The sequence below is a fragment of the Tinamus guttatus genome, unplaced genomic scaffold, assembly GCF_059628265.1.
Source record: "Tinamus guttatus ecotype Peru unplaced genomic scaffold, ASM5962826v1 Tinamus_guttatus_pri_ptg000110l, whole genome shotgun sequence".
In the NCBI taxonomy this organism is placed as follows: Eukaryota; Metazoa; Chordata; class Aves; order Tinamiformes; family Tinamidae; genus Tinamus; species Tinamus guttatus.
In genome coordinates this window covers 333,031-360,116 of record NW_028288644.1, presented here as the reverse complement: position 1 = coordinate 360,116, position 27,086 = coordinate 333,031, and the positions used below count along the sequence as shown (strand labels likewise).

General features: G+C 52.8%; 2 protein-coding genes and 1 pseudogene across 2 annotated transcripts; all 3 read right to left on the bottom strand.

The window, feature by feature from the left end:
* Positions 1-3,568: 3,568 nt before the first annotated feature.
* LOC148595358 (SUN domain-containing protein 2-like) lies at positions 3,569-10,230 on the bottom strand. Its single transcript, XM_088520997.1, has 6 exons — positions 10,060-10,230; positions 4,809-4,884; positions 4,453-4,544; positions 4,044-4,211; positions 3,811-3,909; positions 3,569-3,730 (listed from the first exon to the last, which is right to left on the bottom strand). Exons 1-6 carry the CDS (start codon positions 10,228-10,230, stop codon positions 3,569-3,571), a joined length of 768 nt encoding a protein of 255 aa, XP_088377123.1.
* A 158-nt stretch (positions 10,231-10,388) lies between these two features.
* LOC148595357 (endogenous retrovirus group K member 21 Gag polyprotein-like) lies at positions 10,389-12,286 on the bottom strand (annotated as a pseudogene).
* Positions 12,287-12,505: 219 nt separating this feature from the next.
* Positions 12,506-26,287, bottom strand: LOC148595356 (sperm-associated antigen 4 protein-like). The gene is made up of 6 exons (XM_088520996.1): positions 26,270-26,287; positions 14,677-14,752; positions 14,042-14,154; positions 13,354-13,521; positions 12,914-13,000; positions 12,506-12,625 (listed from the first exon to the last, which is right to left on the bottom strand). Exons 1-6 carry the CDS (start codon positions 26,285-26,287, stop codon positions 12,506-12,508), a joined length of 582 nt encoding a protein of 193 aa, XP_088377122.1.
* Positions 26,288-27,086: the final 799 nt, after the last annotated feature.

The following is a 27,086-nucleotide window of genomic DNA, read 5'->3' as shown; positions in this document are numbered from 1 at the left end:
CCACAGGAGACTCATCGGTGTTGACAGAAAATCCTCCCGTTCTGTACTTTGGCATTACAGTGGCACTGGCAGAGGAAGGGATCCAATGCTGAAGCCTTGCTCATAAAGCCCTTAACGCTCTCCGCCTTGCCTTTCCCATGGTGCACACTGTCACAGCGGTGGAGTTCTAGCACTTGGGTCACAGTTCCCACGCATGAAGAAGGAGAGAGGCCAGGGGCAGCAGGCAGAGCTTCAGCCTCAAGGAGGCTGAGAACGGGCCCCGTGCCGTTACGTTACACGGAGAAGACCAAAATCATGACATGAGCCTGGCCTTTGGGAGCTGCTTCCTTAAAGGAGACCCTGCACTGATGGCCCTCAAGGAAGCTTTGCTCAGCACCTGCTTCCGCGAGGGGCCTGCGCTGCCTTTGCAGGCCGGCTGTCCTTTGCTCTGAGAGGACTGTGGGGTTGGTTGTTCCAAAGAGGTTTCAAAGGGCAGCCCGTGGTGCGACCACAATGGTGATGCCCTTTGTCCCTGGCTCCATGACCATTTCACCTACTCTCACACAAGGCCTGCAGCCTTCCCTGACTATTGTTGGGTATTCTATATCTTAATGCACCCTAGAATCCCACATGGGATCTGGGGTGTATTAAGAAGAGTGTCTCCAGCAGGTCGAGGGAGGTAATCCTGCCCCTCTACTCAGCCCTGGCGAGGCCACATCTGCAGTACTGTGTCCAGTCCTAGGCCTCCCAGTAAAAGAGGGAAATGGAGAGAGTCCAGCGCAGGGCCACAAGGATTATCAGGGGCCTGCAACATCTGTCCTATGAGGAGAGACTGAGAGAGCTGGGCCTGTTCAGCCTGAAGAAGAGAAGGCTGAGAGGGGACCTAATCAATGTTTATAAATACCTCAAGGGAAGGAGTGAGGAGGATGGGGCAGACCTCTTTTCAGTGGTGGCCACCAACAGAACTAGAGGTAATGGCCACAAAGTGAAACATGAAAAGTTCCACAGGAACTTAAGGGAACCACTGTTAACAGTAAGGGTGACAGAGCACTGGAACAGGCTGCCAAGAGAGGTTGTGGAATCTCCTTCTCTGGAGATCTTCAAAACCCGCTTGGATGTAGTCCTGTACCACGTGCTCTAGGTGACCATATGTGTGCAGGAGGGTTAAACTACATGATCTCTAGAGGTCCTTTCCAACCTTAATGATTCTGTGATTCTATGCTCCAAAGGCAGCATCTGCCCTGAGGAGAGGCTGTTGTGGGGGAATGACACCAATGACTTAGCCGTGTGGGTCGTAAGTCGCTTTTCATGTTCCTCTCTGCATTCTTTCCTGAGGTGAGAGAGGAGAAGACCACGTGCGCTCCCACTCCATCAACCCACCTGCCCTATGCCCGAACGCTCTTTTGATGGAATTCAGACTGACTGCTTTGTTTGTTGCCAATCTGGAAGAGCAGATAATACTCAGATGGTCACACAAGACCTGGGAGGCTTCTAGTGTTGTCCCTTCCCTGTGCCCCTGGGAGGCCTCCTGACACGTGTGTTGTCTCTGCTGCCCCTTGGTAGCAGTTACAGGCTCAGGCACTCCCTGTAGCCGGAGACCTGAACCGCCGTGTGTAGGGGTGGCAGCTCCATCTGTGTCACCAGAGGCTTTTTAGAGCTGCTTCCTGCAGAGTGGAGTGTGTGCCTAATTCTTCAGAGAGTTAAATACCATGAGGAGAACTCTCCTCCTGAGCATGGAGGAAGACTGCCCACTCCCGCACTAAGGATCACACTGACCCCAGCCCTGACACTAAGGGCCATGCTAACTAAAAGGGCTGCGCTAGGTAGCTAATGGCCATGCTGAGGACTGCACGAGGCCTTGCTTCCTTGCCCTCCCTGAGCATTGCTCTTGTACGCGCAGGGCTGCCCCCGCCTTCCCTTCTGGCACCACCCCACTGCTTCAGAGCTGCCTCTCATGAAGGGCTGGCGCTGCCCGCTGGGTGAGCCAGTGCTCCCTCACACTGCCACCACCTTCCTGCTTCATGGCTTTGACCATGGTTTTATTCTTCTACAAAAGGTCCCCTGGCACAATCCTGTGCTCCGGAGCCTTCTCCTTCTCTTGTGCTGCTGAACCCAGTGTCTCTCCTGGCTTGTTTGTATCCCAACCTTTTGTCCACTAGCTAATTAAGACAGTGGACACCTCTGTAGTGTTTTACTCGCTCAACCATAAGGCGTGTTCTCCAGAAGAAACAGTGGCAGGGCTGAAGCTTTCCATACCTTCAGCACCACGTGCAGCTTAGGAACCCCAAAGCTGTGATGTGGGCCAAGAGCACACACCGTGAGCCTGGAGTGAGGCATCATTTGAGGAAAAAAAAAAAAAAAAAAAGGCATTTTAAGCCAGTCTGCTTCTGTGGTCTTTTTGTAGCTCAGTTTCCTCCAAGCATCAGGCTCATTGTTTCACAGCCACGTGGCTCTGAGCATTCACCTAGCAGGCAGAGAGCCGGAGAAAGAGCTTCTCCGCAGGAAGAGAGCCCTTGTCCCCCTTTGCACTCTTTTGGGAGCACGGAGCCCACCCAGCGAGAAGATCTGCAGCAACTCCTCCTTGTCTCTGGAGCAAGGTCTGGAGCAACTCCTCCTTTTCTTTCGTCCCCAGGCAAGAATGCGGCAGAGCATGAGCTGGCGGCATCTGCAGAACTGTGTGATGCCTCCAAGCCCCCACCATGCATGGCTGTCATGTGTCACAAAAGGGCCGCACACACAGGCAGCAGCTCCTGCCTGTTTCAGAGGTGCTGCACGCAGCCCCGCGCTCCAGCAGCATTTTGGCCTCCCCTACCGCTGGGCACAAGCAGCAAAGCGAGAAGCAGAAGGGAGAGCTTCAGTTGCCAAGGAGCGCTCTCGCTGGTGATCTTTGCCCATGTCACGTGGGGCTCCTGACACGTGCGGATAATGGAAGGGGTCCTACTGCCAAGGCTGCTGTCCCCAGGGCTCCTGGCACCCCAGTTGTGCCCTTACCTTCTCGTGCCACTACCGGAGCCTTGCCATTAGCGCAGCCAGAGGCTGCCCGGGGTGCCCCTGCTCCAGGACTGCCAGAACAGGGGCTGCTGCTACCGCCTGCCCTGTCGTTATCGCAGACCTTCCGCTCTGCCCTGTCCTGCTGCTCTACCGGGCTCTTGTGTTCAATACGGGCCGTGCTGCTATGTGGAGCATGGTGTTACCTCGCGGGCCATTTCCCCACCCTGCTCATACCCTGTGTCCAGCACAGAACCCCCTGTCCTGCCGTTACCCCAGTGCCTGCCAGGACCCCGGGCCCAGGGCTCCCCTGGAACTGCCATTACTTCAGACGTCCCCTTATGCCGCACTTATAGTTGCATTTCCTTGCTCCTGCCTTTTATTGTTACATATTTTTATTTCCTATTAACAGCAGCTCTCCCCATTTTCTCAGGATCTTGGAACGATGTCTGTCTTGCCACCTTCCTGTGAACGTGCACCCTCAGCCCCTGTCAGTTTCCCGGGCCGAGTGCACCCTTGCCACTGCCATTGCCCCACACTTCTTCTTACACCATACTTATTGTGCCATTTCCTTGGGCCAGCCTTCTCTTTTTACGTATTTTTATTGGTTATAAAGATCAGCTCTCCCCATGTCTTTGGGATCCTGGAATGAAGTCTGTCTTGCCACCTTCCCGTGAACCTGCACTCGGTAAATGCAGGTGTGCTCCGTGTTTCCCCAGTTGTTCTGCACCTCCAGCTTTATATACTGAAAGGCTCTGGAGAGCTAATGGTGTAAAGAAATCATGGGAAGAAGAAATATGGTTGCTGGGGGACAAAGAAGGTCACTACAAGTCACACACGCGCTTCCTCTACCTTCAGAGGGAAGGTCTGAATGGCCTCTCTTTCCACGTCATACGTGAATGTGCCAAGGAGAGTTTCTTCTTCTCCCTTCTTCTCCACTCCCTTCAAGACAAAACACCAGCATCAGCATCGGGACGCCAAGGCCCAAACGGGGCAGGCAGCACAGCAAGTGAATGCCCCTTCTTCCTGTGGCATTTTTTTTCCCCACGACCCCAGCCCAAGCAGCACAGACTTACAGAAACAGTGAAGTCTCGGGGAGCGCTGCTGACCGTGCCGCTTGGCGAGACAGCCTTGGAAATGTGCTGCAGAGTGACAGCAGCTGGCCAGATGTGAGCAGGCAGTTGAATGACCACGTGCCCCCGAGAGCCTTGGAAAGCCCAGCACCGTCCAGGTGTCATGTCAGGCTGCAAGCAGAACAGAACAGCAAGGAATGGGCAGGCTGTGAGGGGGACACCACCAGTGCCAGTGCCAGGGGAACTGGAAGCACAGGCAGCCCTTTGCCTATGTCTTGCATTTCTGCTCCAAAATGAAGAGCACGTGGGAGGCAGGGCAGAGAAGCAGAGACCTCCTGCCCGTGCTCAAGCAGGCTCTACAGATGAATGAGGGAAGGAAGACCTGTCGGGGCCATGACATCTGCCACCTCACCCCAAACTCAGGGCTCTGCACAAACATCTCTACCTGCCCAGGTAGACCAGGAGGTCTTGCTGTGGCAAAGCACAGCATAGTGCAGCCTTCCCCTTTGGGTGGACAGGAAAGCTCAGGGGAGAGGAAGAGAGCCGCTGCGTCCGCACAGAAAACTTAGAGGGCAGGGCCAGGGGCACCAGCACGGAGCCCCAGGGCAGGAGTGGGTGTGGGTCAGAGACAGCCTCTCTGCCGCAGCCTTGCTCGTGGACCCCCACGTGTCCTTTCATCTCCCAGCACCTCGGTGAGCAGGGGCTGCCACGCAGCCTCCCTATGTTCACACACACATCACGCAGAGACTTGTCTGCCTGTGTCCTCACCTGTGGTCTGCAGAGCCCAGTCAGAGAGGGGCACATGGCCTTCATCAAACAGGGCTTCTCTCATCTGCTGCACTTCCTGGCAAAGACAGAAACAGGTAGAGGTAATCTCCACCTCAGCAGGCAGCTCAGCAGGGCTACTCCTAGAACTAGCACACAGGAAAGAGAAGAGCCTGGCTAATAAAGTGCAAGAGCAACCTTGTGCAGAGACCTGAAAGGCTCCATTCTTTCACAAGTATTTCTAGGAAACGCATGCAATGGGAAAGACCATGTGCACAGCCAGAGTGGGGCCATGGGGCAGCACAGCTTGCTCTCCACCCTCCCCACCCTCAAGCTCAGCCAGGAGATGGGCTCAGGCCCTGCCAGCGCCAGCTGCTCCCACAAAGTCCTCCTGTGCTGCCTTTGGTTTGGCAACTGATGATCGCTGTCCGAGGCGGCACGGGCGCCACCCCCGCGCCCGGGCCAAAGAAGTACAGACACCAATATGAGGATGCTTCAAATGGCGTTTATTGCTACGTGTCAGCGTCTTTTATGCTCGTGCTCGATGCCGAAGGGCTGCGCGTTAACCAATAGCGTGCGTGGGTTGCATATTTTGCCTTATACGGATTATGCCTGCTTACTCCTGCGCTTTCCATACATCGCGAGATCTTCCGAGCACCGGGCCCTGTCGTTTAGCCTTGCCATCTCCCACATCTCCCCCTCCCCATGCCGTTAAAGCTCTAAGTCTTGAGCAAGCTGGTGGTACTGCATCCGTGAGCGGTCCCACGTGCGCAGCGAAGCTATCTGCCGCATAATATGCCTTAAAATACATGTTATTAGCGGTGTCCCACAAAAATTACTACAAGCACTACCAGCGCTATGATGCCTAACTTCCATAACCAGTCCCAGCTGAACCATGACATCAGCCATGCCCATACACTCCCACCGATGTCTGTTAGCCAACTCCAGCCTATCGGGTTCTTTGCGATTACTCTAGTTAGATCGTGCCCTATGCGCTGGATAACCTCTGCCCGTCTGCTTATCTTTTCATAATCCTCTGTGGTTAGGCAGCAGAAGGACAAATTCCGGAACCTTTGAGATCTACACCCCCCAGCCTGCACGATCTTGAAAAGCACCTCTATTGCTTCATGTTGGGCCTTGAGTATTTTCGCTACGTCCCTGAATCCTTTGGCAACTTCTCTGCTTAGCTGTCTAATTGCTTCATTGTTTTCTCTTATGAGGCATGACATTATGTCTATCTGGGCGGATTGGGCTAGCCCCGTAAGCCAGGGCATAAAGACGGACAGAATGCCCACCGGCACTGTAACGTAGCTGTTTAGTAGTCCAGTACCCGTGCAGTTGCCATTCGACAAAATCTCAGGCTCGTTGAGTATTTTCAGGTCTGAATCCCTCTTTTGGCGTTTGCTTTGTATAGGAAGCACTGCCGGGTGCAGGTATCCTATTGCACAGAGCCCGAGCTCTCTTCCTACTGGTATGCAACTATAAGCCGTTCCCTCACACCACAACACCACTGGGGAGGCTAGGCAAGCTGTCCTCTGTAGCAGCCACCACTCTATAGGCTTGTTCAAATCTGCTGTAGTGAGACTTCCAGGGAGAGTGATATTCGTATCATTTCCTGGCTCCCTGGCTGTCACCTCTATCCAGGGGAGTACCTTTTCTATCTGCGTTCTGGGTTTCCATGTCACCCCTAGTTCCGTTCTATTTGGGTTGATCCATACTAATATGGGATTTTGTCCGAGGTAGCCCAGGGGTACCTTTAGTGGGGTGTAATACTCCCTTTCGCTCATGGGTATATCGGATTCGGGTCGGTAGGCTACAGCTAGCATACACAATGCACTCTGTGACTTATTCCCGCTTCCGACCCATCCCGACTATTTAAACATATCTTCAGGGACGGACCATTCCCTTGCGGACTCCCTATCTCGGCAAAAATATCTCGCCGTTCCGTTCGGCACCTTGAGTGTCTGGTCAAAGTCGTTGTACCTTAGGGGCATTAGGACCAGTGCGTCCCATTAAAGTATTGTAATTGCCCTGAAAAGTTCGCTTGAGGGGAAGTGTCATTAAAGCTCTCATTCCTCAGAAATGGTGTCCACCATTGGGACCAATCATGCGTTAATTGCAGGCTCCGTTTCCTTCTCAGTATACTGACCTGTACCGTGTATCTTCCGCAATTGTGACTACTCTGTTTCTGGGATGACTGATGGGAGCATATGTCAATGCTGCTGAACGATGTGACTACGGTAAGGTTGGTGGCGTTCCTGATGTATTTTGTCAGAGGGCATTCCTCACTTAGTCCTCCTGTCTCCGCCTCGTAGCCCACGAACATAAAACACGCTAGTGGGTCAGCATTTCCTATCCCAGTGGGAAGGCAATAATGAGAAGCGTTATGTGCCTTAGCCCACCGTCGGGCCCATGATTCAGTGCTACCTCGTGGAAGCTTAGCAGTTAAAGCGAAAGCAATAGTAATTATAAGCAGAATACACCTTTGGGGGCGTTGTTGTTCCGTCCACTGAGATTTCTTCTGTGCCGCTTCTCCGGTTCCCCCGTGCACTGGTGCACGACAGCGCTCAGCCACCTTCGGCTCCTGCAGCTGGGAGTAGGCATTCAGGGGGCGTCCCAGGTACCGTCTCTGAGGAGAGAGAAAGACCCTTCTCTTCCCCACCAGTTAGGTCAGGTTTCACCCATCTGGCAGGTACCCATTTTATCCCGCTATCCCCCTTTATTGCTGCATAGCCTCGTCCTTGCAGTACCAACATCCACCCTTTTTCCCATTTTCCTGTTTCTGGGTCCTTCACCTGAACCCACGGCCCCTCTTCTATGGCCTTGACCGCCCAATGCTTTTCTTGGGGAGATTTTGTGTCTTCCCCGCGAATGAAATGATTTAATGAGTATAGTGCTTTCATGAGTATTTCCGCCTGTCTACCTACGGGGATACCTTGGGCATATCCTTCCCCCTCCCCAAGAACCTTGAGCTTCCGCTTGAGGGTTTGATTGGCTCTTTCCACGATAGCCTGACCCTGACTGTTGTATGGAATCCCATGCTTGAGGTCAACGCCCCAAGCCGCAGCCCATTGTTTGGTGGATTGGGCTACAAAGCATGGGCCATTGTCCGTCTTAATGACCTTTGGAACACCTAATATGGCAATAGCCGACGCCCAGTGCTGCTGTATTGCTTGAGCAGTCGTCTTTCGGTGTTGAGTGGCAATAATATAGCCACTGTACGTGTCCACGGTCACTGCTAGCCATGGCTGAGGACGTAGCGCCGGGCAGAGGGTAAAATCCGTCTGCCAGACCTGATTCGGCTTCAGTCCCCGCGGGTTTACCCCTGCACCCCAGAGTACCCCCTTTTGGCAGTACGGGTAGGTGGCGACAATGTCTCTCGCCTGGCTCAGTGTGATATCACAGCTCTTTGCAAGCGCCTTTGCGCCCACATGGATCGCCTCATGAAGGGCCCGTGCTTGTTACACGGTCCATATCCCTTGTGCTACCTTGTCCGCCACATCATTCCCTTGTTGGTAGAACCCAGGGATGTTAGAGTGGCTCCGCACGTGGAGCACAGATACTGTGGCTTGTCTCCCTTGGAGTGCCTCCTCCAGCATTATGGCTATTTGTGTTCCTGCCCAGCCCGGAGTTGCCATGTGCTGTAAGAGCTTGTACACGAACATAGAGTCAGTAACGATGTTCACATGCTCGTGCGGCCACAATCCCAGGGCATGGGCACCGGCTCGAGCCTCCAGGTACTGGACACTAGTACCTGGCTCGTATATTCTCACCCGTTGCCAGCCCTCGGGCTCCTGCCAGACCACTACCGCCATACACGTGCGGGAGGATGCGTCAGTAAAGACTGTGCGACCGGGCTGTGGTTTCGTGAGCACCCGTAAGGATTCTCTGGGCATAACCACAGGCAGGTGTCTATATAGTTCCAGGGTGGGACCATGGCAGACACGTCCCGAATATCCTTCTAATGCAAGCGCCAGGTGTTCCTGATACTGATTAACCTCCTCCCAATGCTGTTTTTTAATGGGCACCCAGATATACTCCGGGTCCTTTCCAAAGTGCCTAACTGATGCGGCGTGACCCTTGGTTATTATTCCGGCCACTGCTTGTGTGTATGTCACAAATGCAGTGGTTACCTGGTTGGAGGTCAGCCACAACAATACCGAAGGCCTTTCTGGATTGCCTTGACCCAGGTCTGCAATGGCCCCTTTACTGGTTATTGCAATGTAAAGGCCCAATTGCTGGCCTGGGTCCCAGCGATCCAGTCGCCCCTGGTTCGCTAGTTCCTCAGTTCTGTCCAACGCTTGGATAGCGTCCGGAGTAAGCTGTTTCTCCTCCCATGGGTGCTGCCCGCGAAGCAATGCAAATAACGGTTGCATCAGGTCCGCGGGTATACCTAGCATGGGTCTGAGCCACTGTATGGCTCCCACGAGCTTTTGGGCATCATGCAGCGTTTTTATGTATCTGCACAATTTCACGGGTTGTGGGAGGACCGTCGCAGGTTTGATGACTGTCCCTAGGTACTGAACCGAATCGCCCCTCTGGGTCTTTGCTTCTTGTAAGAATAAGCCTTCTCCCTGCAAATTCTCCATCACCTCCTTTTCTAGGATATCTAGCTCCCTATTTGTTTGGGCTGCTAGCAGGAGATCATCCATATAGTGGATGATGACCGCTCCAGGGTGCCTTTGCCTAGCTGGCCACAAGGCCTTGGCTACCAGCACTTGGCATATCGTAGGCGAATTTTTCATGCCTTGGGGAAGGACCTTCCACTGGTACCGCTGAGCTGGCTCGCAGAGGTTAGTGGATGGGAGGGTAAAGGCAAATTTGCAGTAGTCTTGGGGCGCTAGCGGAATCGAAAAGAAGCAGTCCTTAATGTCCATTACCACCACCAGCCAGTCTTTTGGGACCGCTGACGGTAGTGGAAGGCCTGGCTGTAGCGCCCCCATATCCTCCATTCTCTCATTTACCGCCCTTAAATCATGTAGTAGTCAGAATTTAAATCTATCCTTCTTTTGTATTACAAAAATCGGTGTGTTCCAGGGGCTAGTACTAGGTTCAATGTGTCCCATCTCCAATTCTCTTTTCACTAATTGATGCTCTACCTCGAGCTTCTCTGATTTTAACGGCCACTGCTCTACCCATATTGGTTCTTCAGTCTTCCATCTCAGGGGTATTGCATGTGATGGGCGCATCAGGTAGACAGTGGCCTCTAGGCTAAATTTTGAAGGTTTGAGGCTGTGGCTAGGTAGAGCTTCACCTGAGCCAGGCAGTCCCGGCCCAGTAGAGGCTCCGGTGCCTGCACTATGTAGATGTACACCACGGCCTTCAACGGTGGACCCTCCTCATTCTGGGGATCTTTGATTGTAACAGTAATGGGAACCATACTACGTTTTGCTCCGGTGGTTCCTCCCACTGTATCAATCATCATGGCAACATCAGTAAGATGAACACCATCCGGTCCCACCATACTCACGAGTCTTGTCGGATGCTGAGCAGTTACTTTTCACAAAAGGCGACCTGGGGGGGTCCAGAAGATCCAAAGCCTTTGTTTCCATGCTGGGCCTGTCCAGGATTAGGAACTATGGCTCAAAAAGGTATCATGTGGGCTATCCTGCTCAATGCTGGAATAGTAATAGGAGGGTTGAAAATTTTTATCATTATACCAATATTTCCAGAGTAATCAGCATCAATACACCCTGGTAGAACAAAAATGCCCATTTTTGAAGCTGAGGAACAGCCAATCACCAAAGCGGATAGGCCCCTCCCCAGGGGACCAGTGCACGTAGACTCTCTAATTATTGTGGATTTTGCCACGGCCAGATCGACTCCTGCACTTCCGCAAGTTGCGGAGGAGAGTTCGCAGAGGCAGCCATCGTTTGGGGATATTTGTTCGCCACGTCCCTCATAACGCGGCAGCTCCCATTTCCCTGCAACGGTGTACCGTTCTTATAAAATCGTGACCGACACTCTGCTGCCCTATGCCCAAACTTTTGGCATTTTGCACAGTTCCCATTAAATCCTTTCGGGCCCACACCTAAATTTGTTGGGACACCTCCTTTTCACATATTCTGGTTGGCCACATTGAAAACACACTCCGTGAGATCCTTTATCCCCCTTTCCAGACATTCTCCCCTCCTTGAGGGTTGCGGCCAAAGCCACAGCATGCATTTTAGCCTTTTGCTCTTCCTCAACCATTGGTACTCGGGAACATACTTCTATCATTTGAACAATTGAGGCCCCTGGTGGCAGAGTAGCAAACAGTTGTTTACAGGGTTGGTTCGTGTTTTGTATTGCCAATTCCTTAGCCAATATCGCTTTCATCTCTGGAGGCACATTAGGTGCCATATCCAGGGCATCCTTTAGCCGGTCGACAAAGCCGAAAAAAGGCTCGTCTGGCTTTTGTACTATTTTGGTATGTGGTAATTGAGGTGTTCCTATCTGTGGCAGGGCAAGAAAGGTTGCTAAAGCTGCATTTTTCGACTGTTGTAATATTCTAGGATGAAGCGCTGCTTGGGCCTCGGGTGCCTGATAACACCCATTTCCCATCAGTTGGTCGAGAGTGGCAATCCTTAATGGATCATCCATACTACAATTTAAATTTTCCAATTGCTTTTCTTCCAACCTTTCTTGCCACTTCGCTAGCCAGAGCATATAGGTAGTAGAGGAAAGCAGAAGTTCCATTATAGCCCTGCTGTCTGCAGGAACCATATTAGAATATTTAAACAAAGCAGAGATTTGGTTTCGAACTAGCTTATTATCATGTCCATATTGCATCATTGTTTTTTTGTAAACTTTGCACCAATTTCCAATCTAAAGGTTCCCACTTGAGGACCTGGGCTCCCACTATTACAGGGGCTGCTAGTGGAGCTAATACAAATTCCCCGTGTAACCGAGCATTCTCTATCAACCCCTTATACCGTGCTCCCGCGTTAAAAGTTGGATCAACAGGTGGCGCCATATCCTTACACTTTCCCCCACCACCATTTCCACTTACAGTGGCTCGAAGCCACGACAACAACGCCTCCTCAGCTGGATCGCTTCCTCCAGCTGCTTCCCGTTTCTTTTGAATCTTCCATAACTCCTCGACCTCCCTGCCCAAAAGGCAGCCCTCCAGGCCAAACTTTGCCTGCAGATAATTTTTTGCTTCATCAAGTGTCATACTCCCTTCATTGACCATCTGCAGTACCCACTCTTTTTTTCTGTCCCAAAACCTCTTCAGTCACCGCCTTAAAGCTAGAAGTGCCTTTTCGCGCCTCCCACTGCCCCAATTGTTTATCCACATTCTCCAACCCCTCTACTATAGCCTTATGGGCAGCCTTATATGCTGCCTTCACATCCCTTGCCCTGGACCCGCCGTCTAATTGCCGCATCTGTTCCAATAACTCCGTCATTCTCTCCGCTTGCTCCGGAAGTTCTCGTTGCATTCTCGTTGCATTGTCGTCCAACCCATCCGGGATCGGTGCTTTAATCGGATCCACGTCCATCTCGGGCGCTGTGGGGGGTGGTCGTTGCAGGGGTGGTCGTTCCTCCCCCTCCCACGGTGGATGTCCTTGCATGTGAAATGTGCTGGAAGCGACAGCATCAGGGAATTGACAGCAATCTACACCAAACACAACATCCACAGCTTTTTCTTTTTTTTTTTTTTTTAATTATGAATGTTTTTATTTACTAAAAGTTTTCCTGATATCTTCCAAATAACGACATTAGTCCTGTGTGGCTCTCTTTCCGTGCACTTGCACTCGATAAAGACAAGTGTATTTTCTGTTTCCCCAGTTGTTCAGGATATTAATCTTTATATATTTAAAGGCATTGTAACGTTCACTCTGGAAAGAAAACATAGGAAAGCAGAAGAGCATTATTGGCATAGAAACAGCAACAACTACAGTTGGCATATGAACCTCTGCCATTGCTGGCCATGCAAAGGAGAAAATGTCCCCAGGCCTTGTTCTGCCTTTGCTGCTGCTGCTCATCCCCCTAAACCCCATGTGTGTCCCTCGACCGTGGTGCGGCCCTTCTGCCCTGCCAGGAGCCGCTGGGAACACTAGCTCCACCATGCAATTGCCAACCTGTCAGCCTCCCTCCCTGGTGTTGGCCACACGCACTCACGGTACCTTCAGGGAAAACACCTGAATGTCCTTCTTCCCAATGTCATAGGTAAAGGTGCCAAGCGGAGTGTCTTTTCCTTCCTCATCCAGGCCCTCCAAGACAAAGCACAAAGAGATCACGCAGGAGCCGAGGTGGGGGAAACACACTCAGCACCCCTAGGACCTGTTACAACCCTGGCCTCTCCCAGGCCTTGAGCAGGAGTCTGGCACACTTTGTCATGCAGCTAACTGTCCTCTCCAAGTTTTGTCCTCAGATGCTTGCCCAAAAAGCCCGGCACAAGTCAAATCCTGAGAGGCGTGAAAGCACCACAGTGCCTGAAATGGCCCCCTCAGGCACTGCCAGGTGTGCTCAGCAGAGAGCACAGGCATCTTAGCACGTGGGCAAAGAGTAGCAAGCCTCGCCTGTGGTTTTTCCTTTCAGCCGCTTGTGCCCCACAAAGACTTACAGAGACAGCGATGTTTCTGGGGAAGCTGCTGGTGCTGCAACCTGCAGCACCGCTTTCGAGGAGGTGCTGCACAGTGAGAGCACTGGGCCAAATGCGTGCAGCCAGACGAATGACCACTTGGCCCTTAGAGCCTCGGAAAGCCCAGGAGTCTCCAGCAGTCATGTCAGGCTGAAAGCAGAAAACAACAGCAAGGAATGCTGAGGGAATGATGGGGGCTTCACCTCAACCTGTGTGATGGGAAGCACAGGCTCCCCTTACTCTATGTGTTGTGCACGTTGTTGTTGAAGCAGGAGGCCTTCTTCCCCGCCTGTTCAGGGAAACTCAAAAAGTTGGAGAAAAGGAAGACCTTACGGGGTACAGAAAACCTGCCAGGGCACACCTCCCTGCCGATCAGATTTAGAGGAGCCGCCACATGCCATCCCCTCAGAAAAGGGCCTCGAGGCAGAGACTCCTTTGCCCAACTGTGACCAGGCACTGCAAGCTGCATGTGGCCACTGAGATCAGTTCATGAGATTCTCTCGCCTGAGAGAGGAAGGAGCTGGTTTCTATCAAGACAACCCTGAGGAGTCAGGAAGCCCGGTCCTGGGGAATGAGCAGCAATGCTGCGCAGAGGGGAGATGCCCTGGGGCTTTCCACCCAGCTGTGTGGGAAGAAACTAAAGCAGTCTTGCTGATTCCCTCTACTATACCTGCAAAATATTATCTGGTGGATTTGGAGCACACAGGAACCCAAAAGCCCTACAGATCCAACTGCCTCCCCATGCATAGCTGCTGGATGTCCGTCGCCTATCAATGGAGGCACCTGAAAAGGACATGGAGCTGCTGTGAGATGCCACAGCCCTGCTTCTTGCAGGACATTCCTAACACTGCGTGCCAGCTGTGTCTCTGCCTGCCACACTAAGCGGCACCCTGTCTGAGGTGCCCAGGTGTCTCGGGAAAGCGCACTCACTGCGCCTGGCCACTACTGCTCACTCACAGCAGCAGGACAAGCCAGGTGTGCGGATGCTGAGAGATAGCCAAAGCCAAGGATGGAGGACAGACCAAAGCTGTGATCCTGTTCTGTGCATGGCAAAGCCATGCCCTTTTGGTCAAGATGAAAGCTCAGGGGAGAGCAAGAGAGCTGCTAGGGCAGTGCCAGAGGCACCAGCACAGAGCCGCAGGGCAGGAGTGGGTGTGGGTCAGAGACAGCCCCTCTGCCACAGCCTTGCTCGTGGACCCCCACGTGTCCTTTCATCTCCCAGCACCTTGGTGAGCAGGGGCTGCCACGCAGCCTCCCTATGTTCACACGCAGGGCACACGGAGACTTGTCTGCCTGCGTCCTCACCTGAGGTCTTCAGAGCCCAGGCAGGCAGCCGCACGTGGTCTTCATCAAACAGGGCCTCTCTCATTTCCTCGACTTCCTGGCAAAGACAGGAACCAACACAGGAAATTGACACCTCAACACCAGCTCGGAAGGGCCACTCCACCTAGCATAGAGCAATGGGAAGAGCCTGGCTAATAAAGTGCAAGACCAGCCTTGTGAAAAGACCTGAAAGGCTCAATTCTTTTGGAAGTAACTCTGAGAAATGTGAGGAGTGGGGAATAACATCTGTGTACAGAGCTAGAGTAGATCCATGGGGTAGTTTGCAACACTTGGTCTCCACCCTGCCCACTCTTTAGCTCAGCCTGGAGATGGGTTCAGGCCCTTCCAGTGCCAGCTGCTCCCACAGTGTCTTCCTGTGCCCCAGGCCTGCTGCAGGAGCAGGGCCAGAGCTAACCGAGGCTCCAGCACTGCAGGTAAAGCGTGTCGGGAGTCCTCTGTTCCCAAAGGAGCCCAATAAAACCTGTCTAGAAGAGATTCAGTGGCAGAGAAGCTCTACCAACAAGCCCCTGTGAAAGGCAGCGTGGCTGCAGCAGGCAGAAGAAAGCAACAACAACCGCAACTAGTGTCTTGTCGGCGCTCCTGCTCATCCAAGCCTTCCTTCACAAAATGGAGCATCACCTGCTTCATCCTCTCGATCTGTGCAAACAGATGGATAACCTCCCTCCTGAGAACCTTCATCAAATCGGCTTGTTCGGCCAGCAATCTCATCAAGTCCCTGCAGAGAGTGAGAACCTGCTCTTAGAGAGCTGCCCATCCCCTGTGGGAACCTCTAAGCTCAGAGGAGAGAAGAGCTCCTTGTTCTTGGGGCTCTTTTCCTCTGCCTGGTTTGGCAGTGCTTTCCCTTCACCCTCCAGCTTTAGCAAACAGCTAGCACAAAGGACCTTGCTGAGCTGCACAAACAGCACATGGCAGCTGATACTACTCTATGAAATGAATCCCCAGACAGATATTATCTCACTCTTTGGCCTCCACCTCCGGCAACAGCGATCGCAGCAATCCCTGAAAGGCAAGAGCTTTCCATCAGGACAGCCGCTAGCACAACTGCCAGGGCTTCTCGCAGACACTGCTCCAGGAAGGCCCAGCAGCACTTGCTGCTTCACTCTGCCAAAGGAAAGCTTTGCTGGGCTTCTCTCTGCAGCAGTGGGGATATTTGGGGATGTATCCAGCCCTCCGCCAATACGTCCCCTTTGCTGCAGTTACCCGTCCCACATTAACACTCACTGACCTCTGATGCTCCTTTGGCCCACTGTGTCCATGTTGGCAGCATCAGACCCCAGTAGACACAAACTGTAATTCACAGCACCAAGAAACAGTGGGGTTACTAAGCTAATGGGATCGCCTTGTAGAGAGCATCTCTGGAGCGCCCTGGAGCGCTGGAATGGGAAGTAGGACCGTGCCCCAGGCCTCTGTCATCCAGCAGACCTGTACTACTGCAGGTAGATCTTTGTACACAAAGGGCATACTCACCAAGAACAAAAGACAAGAACAGCAAAAGTTTCAGGGACATCATTAGCCTAGAAAAAGAGGGAGCCATGTTATAAGCGAGCCTCCAGCTCTGCATACTCCCACTCACAATGAGCTTGTTTCTGCCAAAGCTGAAAAGAAGCTACTCATTCTAGAAGTGTGCTGCTGACAGAAAGCTGACCCATCTGTGCTCCGAAAGGCACGTGGCTTTGGTCAGCACCATTCACTACCCAGGCACAGCTTCCTCCAAGAAAGTGCCCAAGAGCACCTTCAGAAGAGGGATGATAAACGTCCAGCGAAGCAGACAATTGTCGCGAGTGAAAAGAGAAAATAAATCCTTGTGGTGTCCTTGCTTTCCCTTCTGCTATGAAAACAGGCCAGTTTCCACTTGAGATGGCATAAGTGTTTATCGCATATGGGGCATGGAGGAGAGCTACTCACATGGTGGAAATGAAGGTTCCCAAGATTCTCCACAAGGCAATCACTGGCTGTCTACCAAAGCAGAAGAGCCCTGGGCAAAGAAAGCAGTGGGAAGTGAAGCGTCTGTCCTGTGCTCCCTGCTGTGGCATCCCCAAGTATTTCAGCCTCGCAGGAGGAATGCACTGAGCCCCACGAGCTGCCTCCAATGGCAGGGTGCGTGCCATGGCCCTGCCTCACAGCAGAGGCTGCAGCAGAGAACTGAGGAGCTGTCCCCTCGAGGCGCTGCTGCCCCAGCTCAGCCAGGCTTTTCTCCTTCGGAAATTGTAGATCACTGCATGGTAGTCACATGACTGGGCTAAAATCATCCCCGTGACAGTGATTTTGTGAACGTTTTGTTTCTGCAGGGCCTGGTCAAAGCAAGCTGGAGAGCAGAACATGTGTCACATGAAGCACCAGTGCAGACAGGGAACGGCCGAGGAATGGGCTGCTCTGAGAGACTACTCAGCCGAGTGGCACTTACCACCATTGCCCTCAGTGTGCTCACTGCTGCTTGAGGGCACCTGGCTAGCTGTGTCGGAGACAGCCCCGTGTTGATGGCACCCCTGCAGCAGCCTGGCATCCAGGATGGCAAAAGATGTTTCTAATCCCTGTTCCTGCTGGGGAGTGTGTCTCCACAGCATTGCTGCGAGGAACCAGATCTTCACTCGCTCCCTCACGCACACAGAGCCTTTCCACCCGATTAGGCAAAAAGACACCAAGTGCCCCAGAAGGAGCAAACCCGCTAAGCACAACGAGTCGCGAGACCGCGTTGAGCCCCGAGCAGCGGGCTGAGGGTGGCCCCGGCCCTGCGCGCCTATAAGGGCTGTCTGGCTGTGACCTCACACACACATGTGTGAAGTGGCGCGAGGCGTGATGTGATGTCACACTGTAGCATGAGCCCTGTTCACCCCTCAGAGCATTTCCTGGCAGGGACACACATCTGCCATCCTTCCGAGTGGCCCCAGACCACGCGTCCCTCCTTCCCTACAGCACTGCTCTTGTCCACACTCTTCCGTCACGGGCTGGTGGTTCTCCATGTTTCATTTTTCCTCCTGCGCTATTAGATTCCTCCATTAAATTGGATAACTCCTGGCAGAGAAAAGAAACCCTTTAGGCTCTTCGTCCCTGCTCTCCTTTTCTCCGCTTCTGCGACCAAGATCTTCTCCTTCACCTCTCTGCATGCTTATCTCGAAGCCTCACATGGAGTCCCACTATTATGAGAGGCCTGACAGAAAGCACTTCTTTCTTATGTGCATCAGCCTCTTAGGTCCTTTTCCTTCAATACTGGACCGTTGCCTAAGTAGCCCTTTCCAAGAAAGCCCTCTCTTGAAAAAGGGGTGGCTTCTCCAGACCTCAGGCACCCTGGTGTTTTTCACTCAGCTGCCTTGCCACACAGAGTGACAGAGAAGAACCTAATCTGGTGTCCGGAGTCAAACTTTTGTAAATTGGCCCTTTCAGGATGCTTTCCTTGGCAGCCATTTCTTGAAATTAGGGATCCCAACTCTATTTGGGCTAGGTGTGAGCAGCCACCGAGCACCAAGAGTAGCTTTGTATTGATCTGAAGGAACTTTTCTGCTCGCCAACTGCCTTTTCTCCCACGCGTGAATACCAGCCCCTTGCACAGCCAAATCACTACGGATTTTGTTGTTGTTCTTTCTTAGTTTTTCTTTCCATAGGTAAGGAAGTATGGTAATACTGTCTTTTGAAGAGTCATGTATTGCAGCAGGAATTATTACTCCTGTGATGAGGAGTTCTGGAGTGCAGAAAGCATGAGGCAGGACTTTCCTATTGCCCTGCTTTGGCCCTAACCAGCAGAGAGCCAGAGAAGTAGAGGGAGCTCTCGTGAGCCAGCCTTCTCCTGGGATGAGGGAGCAAGTGCATTTCAGAGGTCCTCATAGGATCCTCCAATAGGTTCAAGGCAGAAGTGCCACGGGGCAGCATACTGCTGTTGTGCTCTTTTTCTGGTGTAAAGGTGGTGCCAGCAGGTCTCTTTGCTGCATCCCTGTGGCATGACACACCAACCAAGTCAATGAAAACTGCCACCACAGAGAACGGAAAACTGCACTCAGTCATGCCAAGGATGCTGAGAAGTCCATGTCTGGTCCCCAGAAATCACAGAATCACACAGAATGACCGAATGGTTGAGGTTGGAAGGGACCTCTGGAGAAGATCGAAGCCAACTCCCTGCTCCAGCAGGGACGCGTAGAGCATGTGGCACAGGATTGCATCCAGACGGGTTTTGATGATCTCCTTCCAAAGAAGGAGATTCCACAACCTCTCTGCAGCCTGTTCCAGTGCTCTGCCACCCAAAGAGTAAAGAAGTTCCTCCGCCTATGGACATGAAACTTCCTGTGTTTCAGTTTGTCCCCACCTTGTCCTGCCTTGTCTTCTCACTGGCCACCACTGAGAAGAGTTTGGCCCCATTCTCTTTACATCCCCCCATTAGGTACTTCTGCATGTTGATAAGATCCCCTCTCAATCTTCTCTTCCCCAGCCTAAACAAGCCCAGCTCGCTTCGTCTTTCCTCATACAATAGATGCTCGAGTCCCTTAATCATCTTTGTCGCTTTACGCTGGACCCTCTCTCAAAGTTGCACCTCCCCCTTGTACGGGATAGCCCAGAACTGCTCACAAGATTCCAGGGGTGGCCTCAACAGAGCTGAGTAGAGGGGCAGGATCCCCTGCCCTTAACCTGCTGGCAACACTCCTCCTGATGCAGGCCAGGATCCCGTTGGCCTTCTTAGCCACAAGCGCACATTGCTGCCTCATGGCTAATTTGTTGTCAACCAGGACTCCCAAATCAGGACACGGCCTGGTCATAACTCCCTGTGCCATCTGCTTCCCCTTGCCACCAGCGGGCACAGTGAAATAAACTGCCAGATCTACTTGGTCACTGGCAGAACAAACATACCCAGCTTTTTCCCCTGGCTGCAGCCTCCTCACATGCCCGGCACCCTCCTCCAAGACCATGCGTGTGGAAGGGGCTCCTGCATGCAGCTCTCTGGAGCTGCTGGAAGCGCTGAAATGGGAAGCAAGACCGTGCCCCAGAGGTACGCCAGGCTCTCCCTCATCCAGCAGCTCTGTGCTGCTGCCGACTGCTCTTTGCACAAAAAGGGCGTACTCACCAAGAACAAAACACACAAACAGCAGGAGGTTCAGGGACATCTTTAGCCTAGAGAAACCAGCATCTCTTTTGTGAGCAAGAATCCAGCTCTGCCTACCCCCACTCACAAGTAGCTTGTTTCCATCAAAGCAGGAAATAAGCCATTCTAGAAGTCTGCTGCTTGCTCAAAGGCTGTGAGGGGTGGCAGGCCATGAGCTCCCACACACCCGGGAGACAGCGCGAGGCGTGGTGTCATGTCCCATTGCAGCTTGAGTCCATCACATCCCCCAGAGCACCCCCTGGCAGGGACACACATGTGCCAGCATCCCCATGCCTATTCTCCAGGGCTCCATGCAGATCTTATTGCAGATGCAGACCTTTTGCAGATCTTTTTTTTTTTCCTCCTTATTTGGTCCTAGTCTGCTTATACCACCTGCTTCCCCGCACCAGCTGTGTCTGGCACATGGATGGGCCCTGGGTCTCCCTGCTCTCCATCGCTCCCCTTCCTTGTCTCGAGGCCGGTTGTCTCTGGCCAAAGCAGCGCCCCCCACAACAGCAGGGAGCGGCTCCCGTCTCACCTGATTGGCTAGAGCCTTTCTTCTCCCTGATTGGCTGTTGTCAGGCTCCCTCGCTCTGCCCTTGGGGGTCAAAGCGACCCTTAGTGCTGGGCACGTCTGGTATGGCGGGTGCAGCGGGGAGCCGTTTTCCTCCAAGAACGACCCTGACCACTGCTGCTGCCTCCCGCCTGGTGCAGGATGGCCCCCTCACTGCACTCCCATCTAGTTGAGAAGAATAATCTGCTGGTCTCTAGTGGAGTCCTCATTTCTGTGTTACTGTTCCACTGGCATTTCTCTTTCTGTCCTGCTCATACAAAAGGGCTTAGTATGATGCAGGTGTCTGAGAGCAGTTGCAGATGCCAAAACTCCTATGCTTCAAAAACCTTGGTTTCTTTCAGGGATTTCAGGGATGCATGCAGTGGATTCTGCCTTTTCTTCTTCATTGTGAGCGGAATGCTCAAGTTTCTGTATTCATCAATAAGGGGGTTTCTCCACAGTTTGGCTGAAGAGCAGGACGAAGGGAGGGGAGACCGAGAGGAGCCATGAGCCGAGAAGGACAAAAAGAGCGATCTGCAAGGATATGGGGGCCTTTACAAAGGAGGGAAATAGGGCAATTCCCCCACATTCTTCAGCAAGGGGGACAAAGGAGTTGGTGAGTTCAGGTGAGAAGAGATGGCGGGAGGCCGGAGTTGGGTGTAGGCAGGCCGGGAAGGCTGTAACTTCTGAGTACCTTGGCCAATGGGGAAAAGGAGAGGGCGTCCCTCGGGTGGGAAATTAGGATAAAAGGGGGGCTGCGTCCCGCAGCAATTTGAGAGACCCCACAGGGATATGTCCGGTGGACTCTCCCTTTATTCGAATAAAGTTTTAGGACTCCTCTGTCTCCTTTTGGACATTCAGTTCTTGACAGCGATATTTTCCGCACAATTGCCTCCCTCAGGTCAGGGGGATTGTTAATTCCCCCAGCCCCAGTATCCATGCTCTGCAAAATCCCACAGCTCCAAGGAATCCCTGTAACTCCTTCTTAGTTCGAAGATCGAAGCCAACCCCCTGCTCCAGCAGGGGCACCTAGAGCATGTGGCACAGGATTGCATCCAGACGGGTTTTGAAGATCTCCTTCCAAAGAAGAAGATTCCACAACCTCTCTGGGCGGCTTTGCCACCCAACGAGTAAAGAAGTTCCTCTGCCTATGGACATGAAACTTCTGTGTATCAGTTTGTCCCCACCTTGTCCTGCCTTGTCTTCTCACTGGCCACCACTGAGAAGAGTTTGGCCCCATTCTCTTTACATCTTCCCCTCAGGTACTTGTGCATGTTGATAAGATCCCCTCAATCTTCTCTTCTCCAGGCTAAACAAGCCCAGCTCACTTAGTCTTTCCTCATACAATAGATGCTCGAGTCCCTTAATCATCTTTGTTGCTTTACGCTGGACCCTCTCTCAAAGTTGCGCCTCCCCCTTGTACTGGAGAGCCCAGGACTGCTCACAAGATTCCAGGTGTGGCCTCACCAGAGCTGAGTAGAGGGGCAGGATCCCCTCCCTTATCCTGCTTGCAACACTCCTCCTGATGCAGGCCAGGATCCCGTTGGCCTTCTTGTCCACAAGAGCACATTGCTGCCTCACGGCTAATTTGTTGTCAACCAGGACTCCCAAACCAGGACACGGCCTGGTCATAACTCCCTGTGCAATCTGCTTCCCATTGCCACCAGCGGGCACAGTGAAATAAACCGCCAGATCTACCTGGTCACTGGCAGAACAAACATACCCAGCTTTTTCCCCTGGCTGCAGCCTCCTCACATGCCCGGCACCCTCCTCCAAGACCATGCGTGTGGAAGGGGCTCCTGCATGCCCAAAACGTTGAGACTTTTTCTGTGCACGCTTTGCAAGGATCAACAAATCAGCGTCTTCAACAAAGTTTTCAACAAAAGACTTCCTCCCTTTCATTGGACCAGGCATAGGCATTTCACAGGATTGACCCTGAGAGCTTGGCAATTGCCCATAGGCCCCCTTGCTGAGTCACTGCAAACACAAGGTGCAGATAAATCTATGTGAATCAGGTTGAAGGGAGAATGTGTTTTCTGTTCAGGTGCTAAATTTGCTTTCCTGGGTGCCCGTGGCTTTTGCCAGCTGTGTTCACCAGCCAGGCAGAGCTTCCTGCAAGAAAGTGCCTCAAGAGTACCTTCAAAGAGGAGTGCTAATGATCACGGCAAGCAGACAGATGTCCCAAGTGAAGACAGAAGCTAGTCCTTGTGCTGTGCTTGCTTTCTCTTTTCCTGTAAAAGCAGGCCACTTCCCAGCTGACATTACCTAGATCTTTCAACGCACAGACCTGTGGGGCAGCTGGGAGACATGGCAGAGATGCAGGTGCTGAACAGTCCTATTGCAGGAATATAATACCCTTCACTAGGTAGCTGGTGATATGGGAACTGTTTGCTGGTCAAAGCAAGCAGTGGAAAATGAGGTCTCCCTCCTGTGGCCGTTCCTGTGTGATTCCCATATCTCTCAGCTCCCCACTGCAGGGACGCACTGACCCCATGGGCTGCCTGCACAGACAGGGTCAGTGCCGTGGCTCTTGCTCGCATCAGTGGCACATTGCTGAGCTGAAGAGCCACAGAACTCCTCCTTTTCCAGATTTGAAGCTCTTGTGCCACAGATGGTCTAATGTTGCTACTGCAAGTATTTCTACAGGTGTGAAGCTTAGCAGTCCTAACCAAAAGGAAGCCTTGGAACCAAGGGGCCCTCTGAGGCAGCAGACTTCAGCTCAGAGGATACTCCTTGCCTGAGAACTTTACTTTCTGTGGGACTAGGATTTCATGTCAGCATCTGTGAGACCGTATTGTATAATTTACTTTGCTGCTGCACAGATGCCTAGTCCCAACTGTTCAAAAGCCCACGAGTGCAGTCACCAAGTATGCTTTGTACAAAACTTTCCTCTCTGGACTCTCTGACTTCCTCACATATTTTCCCCTTGTGAATGGGCTCCTGGCTGCCTTCATTAGAGGGGCTTTTACCCTGAACCATCACACTGAGCCAGCCTTTCCCCCAGGGTTGTTGTGACTCTGATCCCTGCCCTTAACCAACCTTAACCTATCTCACTGCAAATGCCCTGTTCCCGCAGGCCTTGAGTCCTGCCTGGGCCATTGCCCCAGGCTCGGTCATTCCACCCATGCTGCCTTTGCCCCATTGCCAGCAGCACCCCTCCACTCACACGGGCACCGGGGGAGCATTGGGAGGAGCAGCTGTGGAGCAGAACCGCCTCGGGGCTGGCTTGTGACCTGGCACCGCTGTACCTGCCCGGCTGCAAATGCTGCTCCCTTCAGCACTGCCTCTGCATCTCGCATGCACAAACACACACGCACACACACACACGCACTTTGGCAGCCCCTGCTTTCTCAGCACAATGATGGATGATCTTTCATTGTCACAGAGACCTTTTTCAAAAGCTTACATGAGGACAATGAACATATACTTTCAATGTTCAACATGCAAGCCGTTGCAACTGCTGCTGTTGAAAAACCCCTCTTTTAGGGAAAAAAAAAAAAAAAGGCCAAGAGTGCAGGGCAGAATTTGTTAGCATCTCATCATTTCAACCTTTCTCACGTGGAGGAATGTGCTCATCAGACTTGGCAGGCCGCAGCTGCCTTATGAGTCTCCTTGGAGCTCATTGGAGTTCTTGTAGTCTCTTTTCTTCTTTGTTCTCCTGAGTAGAACCTCCAACATGCCTCCTCCATTTGGAGCACCCACAGGAGACTCATCGGTGTTGACAGAAAATCCTCCCTTTCTGTACTTTGGCATTGCAGTGGCACTGGCAGAGGAAGGGATCCAATGCTGAAGCCTTGCTCATAAAGCCTTTAACGCTCTCCGCCTTGCCTTTCCCGTGGTGCACACTCTCAACAGCAGTGGAGTTCTAGCTCTTGGGCCACAGTTCCCACGCATGAAGAAAGAGAGAGGCCAGGGGCAGGAGGCAGAGCTTCAGCCTCAGGAGGCTGAGAACGGGCCCCGTGCCGTTACGTTACACGGAGAAGACCAAAATCATGAAATGAGCCTGGCCTGTGGGAGCTGGTTCCTTAAAGGAGACCCTGCACTGATGGCCCTCAAGGAAGCTCTGCTCAGCACCCGCTTCCGCGAGGGGCCTGCGCTGCCTTTGCAGGCTGGCTGTCCTTTGTTCTGAGAGGAATGTGGGGTTGGTTGTTCCAAAGAGGTTTCAAAGGGCAGCCCACGGTGCTTCCACAGTGGTGATGCCCTTTTTCCCTGGCTCCATGACCATTTCACCTACACTCACACAAGGCCTGCAGGCTTCCCTCACTGTTGTTGGTTATCCTATATCTTAATGCACCCCAGAATCCCACATGGGATCTGGGGTGCATTAAGAAGAGTGTCTCCAGCAGGTCGAGGGAGACTGCCCCTCTACTCAGCCCTGGCGAGGCCACATCTGCAGTACTGTGTCCAGTCCTAGGCCCCCCAGTACAAGAGGGAAATGAATCTACTGGAGAGAGTCCAGTGCAGGGCCACAAGGATGATCAGGGGCCTGTGACATCTGCCCTATGAGGAGAGACTGAGAGAGCTGGGCCTGTTCAGCCTGAAGAAGAGAAGGCTGAGAGGGGACCTGATCAATGTTTATAAATAGCTCAAGGGAAGGAGGGAGGAGGATGGGGCAGAGCTCTTTTCAGTGGTGGCCACCAACAGAACTAGAGGTAATGGCCACAAAGTGAAACATCAGAAGTTCCACAGGAACTTAAGGGAACCGTTGTTAACAGTGAGGGTGACAGAGCACTGGAAAAGGTTTCCAAGAGAGGTTGTGGAATCTCCTTCTCTGGAGATCTTCAAAACCCGCTTGGATGCAGTCCTGTGCCACGTGCTCTAGGTGACCATATGTGTGCAGGGGGATTAAACTACATGATCTCTAGAGGTCCTTACCAACCTTAATGAGTCTATGATTCTATGATCCAAAGGCAGCATCTACCCTGAGGAGAGCCTGGTGTGGGGGAATGACACCAATGCTTAGCCGTGTGGGTCGTAAGTCGCTTTTCATGTTCCTCTCTGCATTCTTCCCTGACACTGAGGTGAGGAGAAGACCACATGCGCTCCCACTCCATCAAACCACCTGCCCTATGCCCTGAACACTCTTTTGATGGAATTCGGATTGACTGCTTTGTTTGTTGCCAATCTGGAAGAGCAGATAATACTCAGATGGTCACACAAGACCAGGGAGGCTTCTAGTGTTGTCCCTTCCCCGCGCCCCTGGGAGGCCTCCTAACACGTGTGTTGTCTCTGCTGCTCCTTGGTAACAGTGACAGGCTCAGACATTCCCTGTAGCTGGAGACCTGAACTGCCGTGTGTGGGGTGGCAGCTCCATCTGTGTCACCAGAGGCTTTTTAGAGCTGCTTCCTGCAGAGTGAAGTGTGTGGCTAATTCTTCAGAGAGTTAAATACCATGAGGAGAGCTCTCCTCCTGAGCGTGGAGGAAGACTGCCCACTCCCGTACTAAGGATCACACTGACCCTGGCCCTGACACTAAGGGCCACGCTAACTAAGGGCTGCGCTAGGTAGCTAATGGCCATGCTAAGGACTGCACGAGGCCTTGCTTCCTTGCCCTCCCTGAGAACTGCTCTTGTAGGCACGGGGCTGCCCCCGCCTTCCCTTCTGGCATCACCCCACTGCCTCACAGCTGCCTCTCATGAAGGGCTGGCACTGCCCGCTGGGTGAGGCAGCGCTTCCTCACACTGCCACCACCTTCCTGCCTCATGGCTTTGACCATGGTTTTACTCTTCTACAAAAGGTCCCCTGGCACAATCCTCTGCTCCAGAGCCTTCTCCTTCTCTTGTGCTGCTGAACCCAGTGTCTCTCCTGGCTTGTTTGTATCCCAACCTTATGTCCCCTAGCTAATTAAGACAATGGACACCTCTGTAGTGTTTTACTTGTTCAACCATAAGTCGTGTTTTCCAGAAGAAACAGTGGCAGGGCTGAAGCTTTCCATACCTTCAGCACCACGTGCATCGTAGGAACCCCAAAGCCGTCATGTGGGCCAAGACCACACCCGGAGCCTGGAGGGAGGAATTATTTGGGAAAAAAAAAAAAAGGTATTTTAAGCCAGTCTGCTTCTGTGGTCTTTTTGTAGCTCAGTTTCCTCCAAGCATCAGGCTCATTGTTTCACAGCTACCTGGCTCTGAGCATTCCTCTAGCAGGCAGAGAGTCTGAGAAAGAGCCTCTCCGCAGGAAGAGAGCCCTTCTCCCCCTTTGCACTCTTTTGGGAGCATGGAGCGCATCCAGCGAGAAGATGGTCTGGAGCAACTCCTCCTTGTCTCTGAAGACTCTTCCCAGGCAAGAATCCGGCAGAGCCTGAGCTGGCGGCATCTGCAGAACTGTGTGATGCCTCCAAGCCCCCACCATGCATGGCTGTCATGTGTCACAAAAGGGCCGCACACACAGGCAGCAGCTCCTGCCTGTTTCAGAGGTGCTGCATGCAGCCGCACACTCCAGCAGCACTTTGGCCTCCCCTAGCACTGGGCACAAGCAGCAAAGCGAGAAGCAGAAGGGAGAGCTTCAGCTGCCAAGGAGCGCTGTCGCTGGCGATCTTTGCCCATGTCATGTGGGGCTCCTGACACGTGCGGATAATGGAAGGGGTCCTACTGCCGAGGCTGCTGTCCCCAGGGCTCCTGGCACCCCAGTTGTGCCCTTACCTTCTCGTGCCACTACCGGAGCCTTGCCATTAGCGCAGCCAGAGGCTGCCCGGGGTGCCCCTGCTCCAGGACTGCCAGAACAGGGGCTGCTGCTACCGCCTGCCCTGTCGTTATCG